The 12,831-nt window shown below is 51.2% G+C and overlaps 1 protein-coding gene across 7 annotated transcripts in view; it reads right to left on the reverse strand.

The window, feature by feature from the left end:
• Window positions 1–487: 487 nt before the first annotated feature.
• MORC2 (MORC family CW-type zinc finger 2) overlaps window positions 488–12,831 on the reverse strand; it is a 103,649-nt gene continuing 91,305 nt past the window's right edge. For 4 of the 7 annotated variants that reach the window (XM_037878417.2, XM_037878416.2, XM_037878419.2 and 1 more), the window contains 5 exons: window positions 11,782–11,923; window positions 11,264–11,452; window positions 11,068–11,161; window positions 9,858–10,046; window positions 488–1,154 (listed from right to left, as the gene is read on the reverse strand). In XM_037878417.2, coding sequence (XP_037734345.1) covers window positions 1,023–1,154; window positions 9,858–10,046; window positions 11,068–11,161; window positions 11,264–11,452; window positions 11,782–11,923 — 746 coding nt within the window. In that variant the 3' untranslated portion in view covers window positions 488–1,022. Of the gene's footprint in view, window positions 1,574–9,857; window positions 10,047–10,068; window positions 10,817–11,067; window positions 11,162–11,263; window positions 11,453–11,781; window positions 11,924–12,831 lie in introns of those variants that run through there. The other 3 variants (XM_037878420.2, XM_037878418.2, XM_043529987.1) reach the window with 2 other exon arrangements.

The following is a 12,831-nucleotide window of genomic DNA, read 5'->3' on the forward strand; positions in this document are numbered from 1 at the left end:
AAAGTCCACGGCCCACCTGTGACACAACAGCTTTTTCCGCATAGAAAAGCCAGGGCCGGCCTTAGGGGCGAGTCAGCAGAGCAACCGTCTGGGGCCTCGTACCACAGAGAGCCCCATGAAGCTAAGTTGCTCAGGCTTCATCTTCAGCCCCAAGTGGCAGGGCTCCAGCCCTATGAGGTGGGGCTGGGGCTTTCTGTCCCAGGCTTCAACGAGTCTAACACTGGCCCTGCTTTGCAGACCCCCTGAAGCTTTCTTGTGATCCCCCAAGGGGCACCAGACCCCTGGTTGAGAGCCACTGCCCTACCAGTTTTAAATACAGCCTCCAACCCCCACATTAGAGAAGACAGGGCTCATCCTTCCTGCTGAGCTGGGGCTGGGTGCAATCCAGTGACTAAAAGGGGGAACGGCTCCATTTCCAGTGCTCTAGTTAAAAACAACTGGAAGAGTCCAAGTGGAGCAAAGCAAGAAAGAGCAGAGGGAGTGGCACTTAGAACACAGGGTCAGCTTTATTTTGAGCTAGTCAGGGAGTCCATCTGCCCCTCACAATTCACATCTCAAACAATGGCAGCACTGGTGAAGAACGTGCAATATGGGGCTGTAGAAGTGGTAGAAACCTTGCACTTTAACCCTTGCACTTCCCTGCCCTGAGAAATCACAAGGTACCAGGACCCCAGCAGGCTCAATCCCAGCACTGAGAGCCTCTCCCCAGCCCCCCACCATTAAAGCATCAGCAGGTCTAAGCTTCCTAGGCCTGCTAACAGAGCCCCATTCCCCCTGTTTGATCCTATGGCTGTGTAATGAGGGCTCTGAAGACCCCACCATCCATGCTCAGCTACAGCGTCCTTAAGGTTCACACCCCATCCCATCAATGAAGAATGTGTGCACCGATCTCCTTGTGTAGTTAGAATCCCTAGCTCTGAGCCTCCTATGGCCCAGTTACCATAGCCCTGAGGGTCCAAGCCCCATCCAGCTTCTGCTCAGTCACTCAAGGCCTCAGAGTAGGTGTTTCCATTAAGTTGTTGCTAGATTTTTCCTTTCTTTATCTGAAGAGGCATCAGGTACAAGGTGCTGGAGAGGATGTTCTGGTGCCAAGAACTGGGCACAGGATTACCAGCATACCGCCAAAGGAAAAAGGTTCTTGCACTTTTACTGCACTGAAGGGGGAAACAAACAAAACAAAAACAAAAAACAAAACACAAAACACAGATACCCTCCTGTCATACCAGGCACAGTTCCTGTTTCTTTTAAAAAATAAATATTTATAAACAAAGGGAAGAGATTTGAAGAACTACAATGTTAAAAACTGTCCTGCCAACAGCACCAATGTCTTTTGCATGTAAAATCACAAGAACAGGTTGTACACCGACACACCAATATGATACACAGTCTAATGGCCCTCCCCTTTCATGCGCTGCTTGGGTCCCCTCCACTGCAGGAATCCACATCTCAGAGATCACAGGGACCAACTCCTCCATGCTGCTTGCCAGTGCGGGGTCTGGACTGCTCAGTCTCCCTTGGTGATCAGATCCTCAATATATGCATCCAGCTCATCATCAGTATTAATATCGATGTCCTGAAACCAAAGGCGCAAGAGGAGGTTACTTACGTGGATGGGAGGCCCTTCAAGATGTATGGTCTCTTATCTGTATTCCACTGAGGGTTTAAGCGCATGCCCGGAGCCAGGAATTTGAAAATAGTAATGTTTGCTGGTACGCACATGGGCCCTTGCTTCACCTCATCGTTTTGTCCAAGGCAATAAAAGGCAGGATGGACTGACCCTGGCCTCAGTTCCTTCTCCACCACAAACTGAACAGATGCATAGCGGAGGGAAAGGAGCGTGGGAAGTGGAATACAGATAGGGACCACACATCTCCAAGAACCTCCAGTTGCATGTAAGTAATCGCCTCCTCTTCTTTGAGTGATGGTCCCTACTATATTCCACTGAGGGTGATTAACAAGCTGTACCTAATTTGGAGGCGGGTGCAAGGAAGAGGATGGAATGGTGGACCAGAAGCCAGCTGTGCCGAACAAGGCATCCATCCCAGAGTTTTGCACCAAGGTGTAATGAGCAACAAACGTTCATACTTAACTCCACGTGGATGCCCTGCATATGTCTGAAAGCAGTACATTGTGAAGGGAGAGCGTAGTAGATGCTTGAGCTCTTGTGGAATGGGCTCTCCCCCCAAGGAGTTGAGGCTGACCCAATAACCAACAGCAGAGCATAATGCACCCTGAAATTCACTTAGACATCTTCTGTGTGAAGATTGTCTGCCCCTTAATCCTTTCAACAAACAGTCTAGGTCTAGTCCTGAATGGTCTCGTCCTCTGCAGGTAGAAGGCCAAGGCCCTACAGAGATCGAGGGAGTGAAGGCGCCACTCCTCCGCTGAGGCATGAGGCTTCGGCAAGAAAGCAGGTAAGTGCATTTGTTGGGTGAGATGAAAGCAAGAAACCACCTTTGCAGAAACTTGGGGTACTGGCCCAGGGCAACTTTGTCACTATGGAACTTGGTGAAAGGGGGGTCCGCCCTCATTGCCCTCAGTTCACTTATCCTTCTCATGGGAAGTAATAACACCAGGAAGGCAACCTTCATGGAAAGGAGGGACAGGGACATGAAGCCAGTGGCTCAAAGGGCAATTTCATTAAATGTCAAGAGAACAAAATAGAGGTCCCATTGGGGAGCAATAAGTTGAATGGGTGGGAAGGTTCTGAGGAGACACTTTCAAAACCTGGTAGCCAATGGATACGTAAATAGGGAGTGCCCTTCCATGGGGGGGAAGTCCACAGGGACAAGGCCCCTCTGTTGGGCCAGGAGGCAAAGCGCTTCCATTTGGCCCACTAGCTTGAGCTTTGTGGACTCTTGTGGACTCTTTCCTGCTGCTTGAGAGCATGTTTTAGAATTATAGGACAGGAAGGGACCTCAAGAGATTATGTAGTCCAGTCCGCAGCACTCACAGCAGGACTAAGTATTATCTAGACCATCTCTGACAGGTGTTTGTCTAATCTGCTCTTAGAAATCTCAAATGATGTACTGCCAACGAACATTCTCATTCTAGCGAAGATGCCCATCCAAAAACCAAGCTCTGAGGTGAAGCATCTGTGGATCAGGATGCCTGATCCTGCTGTCATGTTGGGTGAGCAGCTCCAGAAAAGTTGGCAGACGAAGCGGGGGAGAAGCTGACAGGAGAAGAAGGTGGGGAAACCAGAACGGGCCTGGCCAGAAAGGGGTGATCAGAATAATCATGACCCTCTCCTATCTAATCTTGTGGGGGACTTGTGGCAGCAGAGGTAGAGGGGGAAAGGAGTAATTGATCTGGTCTGACCAGTGGAGGACAAGGGCATCGCCTTGGGAATGGGTGCAGAGCCCCCCCTGGAGCAGTATGTGCTGCACTTGCTGTAGGTGTGGGAGGCAAGAAGGTCCCTGGTTGGAGTCCCCCATAGGCTGAAAATGTCGTTAACTACGGTGTCGTGAAGCTCCCAATCGTGATCGACTATGTATTTGTTGCTGAGAGAGTCTGAAATCATGTTCTGAGTCCCCAGAAGATACGCTGCTGACAACAGGATCTTGTGGGCAGTGCACCAATCCCACAGATGAACTGCTTCCACACAGAGTGTAGTTGATCTCGTGCCCCCATGTTTGATGATGTAACAAACACTGGTGGTGTTGTCAGACATGATGAGAACATGATGGGAGCAAATGGATGGAAGAAATGCGAGACGCTCTCCATACTACCTGAAGCTCCAGGATATTGATGTGCATTCTGGATTCCCGAGGGGTCCAAGACCTTTGTGTCATGCGCTCGCCTATGTGGGCGCCCCATCTGGCGAGCCATGTGTTTGTGATGATTGTTGTGTCAAGGAATGATGGGAGAAAAAGCATCCCAGTGCAGACCTAGCTCAGGTCCATCCACCAGAGGAGGGAGGAAAGCACCTCTCGGGGGACTGTTATAAAAAGCCAGTCAGCTGCGAACCAGCTGAGCGGCAAACAGCAGAGAGGCTAACAGAAGGAGTTTGCCTGCGATCTGTTTGAGAGGAGGTACGCTAAGGGCTGCATTAGGGAGGCTGTGTTGGTGAGTATCTTGAGTGTCTGTTGTGGGGACAGTTTGACCGTGTGCTTGATTGGTTGTTTGAAAAGTGTGAATTGGGAGTGCTTTGTTCCAGGTGAGCCTTGAGTAGGCCTGACTGTTATAAAAAGCCAGCCAGCTGTGAACCAGCTGAGCAGCGAACAGCAGACAGGCTAACAGAGGGAGTTCGCCTGGGGAGAGCCCACTGAGGCGTACATCTTGCCAGCTTTTCTTAGTAGTTACTACAACTCCTGTGGAAGCTCGCAGAAGGACGGTAATATGGATGGAGAGTGTTCAGCTGTTGTGACCTGCACTGGATGTGCCATGTTTGTCTTTCTTCCACAGGACAGAAGTGACTTTGTCTGTACAAAGTGCAAGCTGGTCTCCATATTGGAAGAGAAGGTTCAAGGTCTGGAGAAACAGGTATCGACCCTGCGTTGCATAAGAGAAACTGAAGATTTCCTGGTCAGACATCAGGATATGCTTCTACAGGCACAATGTTCTGAAGATTCAGAGCAGGCTGCGCAGCGGGGACAGGAGGACAGTGAAGAAATTTGGCAGCATGTGACCTCCAGAAGAAGAAAGGGGAGCGTCCATGTACCAGCAATGCAGATACAGGTAAGCAACTGTTTTCATGTTCTCTCCACAGGTACTAATGCGGAGAGTGGACTAGATGATACATCTGAGGGAAGGGAACAGAACGAGACTCCGCCGATTGGAAGGCATGAGATGCACTGTCCAAGGGATGGGGGTTCCACAACCACCACTCCCAAGACGAGGAGGCGGGTGGTGGTGGTTGGGGACTCTCTCCTCACGGGGACTGAGTCATCTATCTGCCGCCCCGACCAGGTAAACCGAGAACTCTGCTGCTTGCCAGGAGCCAGGATTCACGATGTGACGGAGAGACTGCAGAGACTCATCAAGCACTTGGATCGCTACCCCTTCCTGCTTCTCCACGTGGGCACCAATGATACTGCCAAGAATGACCTTGAGCAGATCACTGCGGACTACGTGGCTCTGGGAAGAAGGATAAAGGAGTTTGAGGCACAAGTGGTATTCTCGTCCATCCTCCCCGTGGAAGGAAAAGGCTTGGGTAGAGACCGTCGAATCGTGGAAGTCAACGAATGGCTACGCAGGTGATGTCAGAGAGAAGGCTTTGGATTCTTTGACCATGGGATGGTGTTCCAAGAAGGAGGAGTATTAGTTTTAAACAATTTAATACTGTACACAGTAATGATGATTGTGAAGCTTGGTTGAGGTGGAGGAGTCAGAGGGTGGGATATTTCCCAGGAAATGCCTTGCGGCTAAATGATGAACTCGCACTCGGCTGAGCTGTCAAGGGTTAACACATTGTTAATGTAGTCTCACACTCTACAAGGCAGCGTGAACAGAGGGAGGAGACACAATAAACGCATGGCAGTGGCTGCAAACATTCCCTGCGGAAACTGAACGTGATGAACCACCCACGCTATCCCAATGGAGCGCACCATTCCCTCCACTTTCCAAAGTGCCGGGGGCGGGCGGGGGGGGGGGGGGGGGGGGGGGCGTGCATGTGTGAGAGAGAGAGAGGCGCATTGCCCCTTTAAGTACTCTGACCCCACTCTAAGTACACTGCCTTTTTAAATAGATCAGCAAGTTGAGACAGCAGCTGCTGCCAGCAAGCTCCCTCTGTCCTGAGCCCTGTCGTGTGTCCCCCATGCTCTGTGGAGATGGGGTACAGGAGCAGGGGGAGAGGGACACCCTCACATCAGCACCCCTCTTCCCCCCATCCCCTGCACAGCAAGCAGGAGGCTCCCGGGAACAGCACATGGCAATGGGAGGGGGGACACCTGAACTGCCCGGCAATTGATAGCCTGCTGGGCGGCTGCCACACAGGGAACTTGGGGGAGCTGATGGGGGGCTGCCAGACCACCCTGGTTCCAAGCCCCCACCAGCTCGCTGCAACAGGCTGCTCTTCCTGCAAGCAGTGGACAGAGCAGGTGGCTGCCAAACAAGGGAGCATTGCACAACTTTAAACGAGCATGTTCTCTAATAGATCAGCAACGTAACAGCGAAACATTAACCGGGACGGCGTTAAGCGAGGAGTTACTGTAGTACTGCTTTTCCGCCCCCTTGGAGGCGGGTGCACAAGTGGCTGGGGTGTGCAAAACAGTTCCAGCCAGCTGAAGAATGGCATCGTTGATTGGTAGAGCCACCCTGGTTGGTACTGAGGCCTGAAGGATGCCCAGAAACTGGTGCTGTTTGTCCTGTACTTCCTCCAGTGGAATATGAAGGTCCTCACCCTCCCCACCTAGGAGGTCTTAGAACTGGCGAAAGTCATCTGGAGGTGAGGGGGAGCCAAGATCACTGCTGTGTTTGGAGGAGAGGACAGAAATAGTCCCTGCTGTGGAACCAGTACCAGTGGAATCAGATGGAGAGGTTCATCCTGCAAAACCAGTTCTGATCACCTACTCAAGGATGCCTGAAGCGGGGATAGGGGCAAACCCTCTCTTGCTGGAAGGGAAGATACTGAAGGTGAATAATATTGAGGCCAGGACCCACAGTGTGGCCAACAGGATGGATCCAGCAGATGCTGCAGAGGGTCCCATGGAGTGGGTTACCAGTGGCTTCTCTGCTGGGGGAGAGGAAGGTACTGCCAGGAGGCCCCTTCGGGTAACTCGTAGTGGCAGTAGCGGATGGGTGGCCCTTGTGCTCCATCCATATCCTCTGATGATGGAAACTAGGATTCCGGTTCCAAAGCTGGTATTGTTGGAACCCTATAAACTAGTGGTTCTCAACCAGGGTCTGGGGCTCCTGTGTGTGTGTTGGGGGGGCGGGGGGGGGGGGGAGACGACACACGACCCGCATGCTGGTTTGAGGGGGTCCGCTAAGCATGGCTGGCGTTACACTTGCTAGGGCCCAGGGCAGAAAGCTGAAGCCCCACCATGGAGGACTGCAGCCCGGGGCCCTGAGCTCCAGCACCTGGGGCTGAAGCTGAAGCCTAAGCAACTTAGTTTCGCAATTGCTTATGGCATGGGCCACCGGGCAATGGCCCTGCTTCCTCTCCCTTAATGCCAGCTGTAGATTTTATATGGAGGAAAACAGCTGCGGCACAAGCGGGCCGTGGAGATTTTGTAGCATGTTGTGGGGGCCTCAGAAAGAAAACGGTTGAGAACCCCTGCTATAAACTACAGGGGAAAGGACGGAAGCACGATCTGACTGAGGTAAGTCCTGGGTTGGAGATTGTACCTCCCTAGGCACAGACTGTAGAGGAAGGCTTAGGACCTTGCTTCCCCTAGAACAAAGAGTTCATGAGGCCCAGACGCCATCTCCAACCTCTCCAGAGTCAGTGGCATGTGCTCTGTAGCTGGAAGTGGAGCTGGAGCGGAGGACAGTTTCAAAGCCGCCAGTTCCCTTGACTTAGGGCGGGCTGACACGGAAGGCATGTGCATCTCGGTGCTCGGTACTGGCCAATCTGCTAGCCTGTGTGATTTCTTGTCATGCCTGTGAGCCTTGGAACGCACTGCTTCTCCATGGCTGGAACTTGTGGAGGGTGCATCCTCCTCCTTGGGCCTGGAGGAAAACTTACTGCGTGCATATGGCATATGCTTCCTTGCCTCTTGAGTAGGCCCCAGCACGGGGTCCATAGTACTGGCAGAACTGGACTCTATCTCGGTGGTGAGAGACGCGTTCTTGGGTTTCTCAGGCTGATGTACAGCGGGGGTGCCCTGGCCTGGATCTCACTGCAGCCACATGGAGACCTCCATGAGATGCTTCTTGAGGCAGAGATCCCGGCCTTCCTGGTTACTGCTTGGGAAGGACAAGCAGATGCTACACCTGGATGAAACGTGGGCTTCTCCCAAGCAGTAGAGGCAGTGTTGTTGTTCGTCGCTGACTGAGAACAACCGTGGGCAGGAGGTGCAGACCTTAAACCCTGGCGTCTTCGGTATAATCCAGTATAGGTATGGGTGCTGGGTTGGGGTGGAGGGACAGGTAAATGGATTCCATAGTCTCTTTTCTCCTAAAAACTACTACTAGACACTAAACTACAGTAAAAACTAGGCTAAAACCAACTATGTACAATTCTAATTTTTTCTTTTTTTTTTTTAGTAGGTATGACTCAGACCAAGTGGCGGTGAAAAGGAACTGGAGATGCGGTCAGTCTGCCTCGCCCTTTGTCACCTCAGACAAAACCGTAAGGCAAAGCAAGGGCATATGCATGGGCCAACTGACACTACTTTCAGATTCTCCAGCTCCGGACGCATAGCACATACATAAACCCTCCGTGGAATACAACAGGGACCATCACTTGAAGAAGAAGAGATGTCACAGCAGGTACATCAGGAGCAGGGGCTGGGAAGCAGGGAGAGAAATGTTGTGATCTCTCTCTTCGGAAATCTCTGCAGCAACCCTTGCCATAACACTCCTGCCAATCCCCCTCAAGCCCGGCCTGCAGGACTCATTGCTATTCCAGGAGCTAAGAACGTCACATGTTTACACTGCAGATGTACATGTGATGTGTACATGTGCAGATGTGATGTACACTGCAGATGTTTACACTGTAGCTGGCAGTGCTACTTACCGGTAGCACTGCCAGCTTTCCTATCTGTGGCCTTATTAATAGCCAGCCATCCCCCAAACCCTATCGGAGCCCTGAGGCTCCCCTCCCACCGTACAACCCTACGCTCAAGTTTCCACAGCAGACACCATCCTGCTTTAGAACTGGGCAGAAATTCCCTCCAGAGCACATCACCACTTCTTAACCAGCCCCAAGGATTGCTACTGAGAGACATGAAGTACTCCCTTTCCCCAGGAGTGGTGCACAGAGCTTCTTCTACACACGTGGTCTCTGGTGGCACAGAAAGCCAAAGCCAAGGGATGTTTCTCCTCTGCCTAGCTGTTGGTATAGTCATTGACACCGGAGGACAGTGGGGTGTAAATCAGAACTCCCCAATCACTCACACAAGGGGCAGCGTCACGCACCCACACACAAGGTATAAGGCAGTGAAGAATCAGGCTCTGGGAATTTAACCCCACCTGCAACATAGAACACTGAGGGCTTGGCTACACTTGCGAGTTAGAGCGCATTAAAGCAGCCCCAGGTGCCCTAGCTCACTCCCGTCCACCTGGCAAGGCACGTAGAGCGCTCTGACTCCACAGCCAGAGCGCTCCTGGTACTCCCCCTCGGCGAGAAGATTAATGCTTGTTGCGCCTTGGCTGAAATACCCGGGGGTCAGTGTGAATGAGGTGTTGCATTACTGCGCTTTGATCAGCCTCCGGAAACGCCCCATAATCCCCTTAAGTCAAGTGGCTACTCTTCTCATTGTTTTGGAATCGCTGCAGGAATGCGGATATTCCCTTTGAAAGCTCTGTTTCTGACAGCCAGCATGCTTATCTGCTCCAGGACAATGCAACCATTACTGTGGAATGCCGTGTGTGAGAGAGAGGGCGGTGGGGTGGGCGGGGTGTGTGTCTGATGCTGTCTGAACTTACAAGACAGCGTGCTGACATGCTCTCAGCCCCCCCAAAAAACTCACTCTCTCTCCCCCCACATACACTTGTGGCCACGCCAGTACGCTTGTAGCTGTCAGTGTGGACCGATTGCAGCGCTTTCCCTACTGCACTCTGCGAAGGCTGGTTTAACTCAAAGTGCTCGACATCTGCAAGTGTAGCCATGCCCTGAGTTACTGAGGACCAAAGACAAAGCTGGAAGTCAAGTCGTGGGCAAAGTGAAGTCCTAACTTTCCTCAGTGTCTCAGCTGGCCCCAATCCAGTGGCACTCAGTAATTTTAGTCTGCACCTGGGGTCTCACCCACCTCCTGCACTTTCTGCAGAAGTGCCACAATATTAGTCCTCAGCTTCTGCAGTTTTTCCTCTGTCTCCTTAAGTTTTCTCTCTGAGCTGCGGAGGTTTTCCTCACAGGCTTTGGCCCGGGCATCAGCACGAGTCTGATAGGAATTGCACAAGTTCTGCAGACCCATCTCGTACTGTTTGAAATATTCTTTCTGTGGGTAGACAAAAAAGTGAGTCAATACGCTGTGACAAGGGGCAAGATCAAGAAACACCAAAGGCCCACCCCCAGCAGCATTCCCCCAGCAGCTGCAATCTGCCAATAGTAATGAAGGGAACTCCAGATGCCAACCTCTGATACCGACAGGAAAACAGAAAGTCACCAGTTAGACTGTTCATTTCTGGCTTTTACCACAAAACGTTGACAGACAGACAGGCTGCCCTGTCCCCCAAGAGCAGAGCCCAAAGCTCAGAGATGGACTCTAACGTGTACCCTCCCTCTGTCTGCGGCCACAGAGTCCCATACACCCTGCTCCCACCACTCCATTATGGTTTCCTCCCTGATTTACTGGTAGAAGCATCTAGGCAGAGCTAAAATGAAGTTGATTTGCCTCTCAAAGGACACCACTCCTTTTATTTTAGCATCTGGTCACCATCCATCCCATTTGTTTGCATTATAAAAGCCGTGCCTTCATTTGCCTGATTAAAAAAAAAAAAAAGAAAAAAAGAAAAAAGAAAGATGGGTGGAAAAACCCTGAGAAAATCCAGTAATAAAACCGAAAGCTTTGTTTCACAGGCTAGTTAAGGTTGCCTTGTGACAACGACGTCCTAGCATTTCTAAACTTGAGCAGCATGACCCTCAGTGGATCATAAGAGGCACTTGCTGGCTTTCCTCATCCCTCTGTCAGTGGATGGAGTGTGAGGAAGAAATCAGCAGAACTCCATGATCGTTCACCATTTGGCATCCCAACAGATCTCTGAAGACCTATGATTTAGTAAAATAAACATTGTGTCCACATTTCCTCAAGAGGATGAACACTCCTGGGGATTGGTTCTGCTTTGAGCAGGGGGTTGGACTAGATGACCTCCTGAGATCCCTTCCAGCCCTGATATTCTACGATTCCAGAAACATCCATTTGACCCCTCTATTCCCAAAGCAGAGAAACCCAGGATCTGAAAATTTTCCATTTGTAGACCCAGCACAAGTTTAGTGTAACAGAGAAGCACTGAACTCACCAGAGGAAAAGCCATCAATTCTTCTGAACTCATGGAACTCAGCTCTTTCTTGGAGATGGGAAAATTTGGAGGTAAGAAGTACCGCAAGCAATTCCTACCCAAGAGAAAACAAGCAGCCACAAATAGAGTTTAAAGTCTTGTTTGGAGACTGAAATACTCAGAAATCATAACTGCTGTGAGCACCAGATAAACCCACCGGAGCGTCTGGACTAGCAAATCCACAGTCTCCTGGTTGCTGCTGGGACCGGTGGTGTCTGGCTCAATTCGGGCGCAGTCTGAGGTAGAAGGCTCAGCTGCAACCTCCTCTTCCTGCTGTGTGTCTGGACTCTGATACTCTGGAGAGGGAGGCTTCATCAACCGTACATCCTCACTGCCCTTCTCTACCCTAGGGGGGTAGCAGGGAGTTACATACAGCCTTCTCCAGGCTAGCCAGACCCTGTTAGTAGCCCCTGCCGCAGATCCCCCGTCACTCTGACTACAGCTCCTAGATTACACTGCTTCTTCCAGCGCCACCCCCTACATACAGATGCCTGTTCCCTTCACAATCACAGAGCAGCTTTCTCCAAACATTCCCGTGTACACAACCTTCCCAACGTAAGAATGGATTATTCCTCTCCTCAGCACCTGTGAAAAGCTAACAGGATCCCACCTCTCCTCCCTGTTGAAGGGTGAGCATCTCCAGGGACCCCGCAGCCAAAGATAATAGTTAATTACCAGCGATCTCTTGGTGTGGTGTCTGTAGGTACATAATCGAATTTCACCTTCCAGCGTATGGCATGCTTGCCCATCTCCACAGCTGTGACACGGCCTGTGAACCATTCCTTGTTCACTCGTACCTCCACATGCAGCCCTTTGTCTGAGACACAGAAGGGCAGGTGTTAGGGGGTTTGGACTGACGCTGAAAGCACATTTCACCCAGCTTTTTCCGGAGGGAAGCTCATGCTTCCTCAGTACTCTGCTGGGAATGAACCTAAATTTACGGAGGCTAAGCTCCCGAGCTTCCCAGGTGCGGGGCAGGAAAGACTTACAGATGGAGCAGTAAAGGCATCTCTGATGCTTGTCGCTCACAGAGAATGAGCACAGCCAGGAAACACAGTTCTTAAACCCCAGAATGCAGGGCATAGTCCCAGCGGAAGAAAGGTCCCCAGAGAGAAACTAATGCTAACTAACTTACTAATTAATTAATCTATAATTACTATATACACTAGCAACAACTACATACACAAACGGACAAGGTCACACTCTTAGTCAAGCTCAAAGTGCTAAGGAACAGGGATTCCTATTCAGGCCACGCAGCGGTAAGAGGGAATTGGAGAAGCACCAACCTGCAGAACCTATTATCCCCTCAGCAGCGAGCACAAGGAGACACACAACGCATGTGCAGGTCAACGGACACTCCTAAGGAAAGCTTCCAGGCTCTGGCACATGGCACGCATGCACACCCACATATGGAATACATACAGGGACCATCACTCAAAGAACCTAGAGTGGTCACCACCCTTCACGTGTCCTGGGAATGGGACTTGAGTCACTCCCCTTTGTGGAAGTTTTTCCTTGTAACCCACAACAGGGATGGAACTGCCTGGGAACAAGTGAGGGGGCTATACTCCACAGACAGCTCTGCTGACTCTCTGCTGCAGTACACCACAAACAAGGGAGACTCACGGATTCATGCAATGAGGCCCAAAGCCTCCTTCACCGTTAATATAAGTGTGCAGCCCAGAGATTACAGGTCCCAGCATGCCATATTTCAGCATGATCAAA

Source organism: Chelonia mydas, chromosome 15, assembly GCF_015237465.2.
Source record: "Chelonia mydas isolate rCheMyd1 chromosome 15, rCheMyd1.pri.v2, whole genome shotgun sequence".
Lineage (NCBI taxonomy): Eukaryota > Metazoa > Chordata > Testudines > Cheloniidae > Chelonia > Chelonia mydas.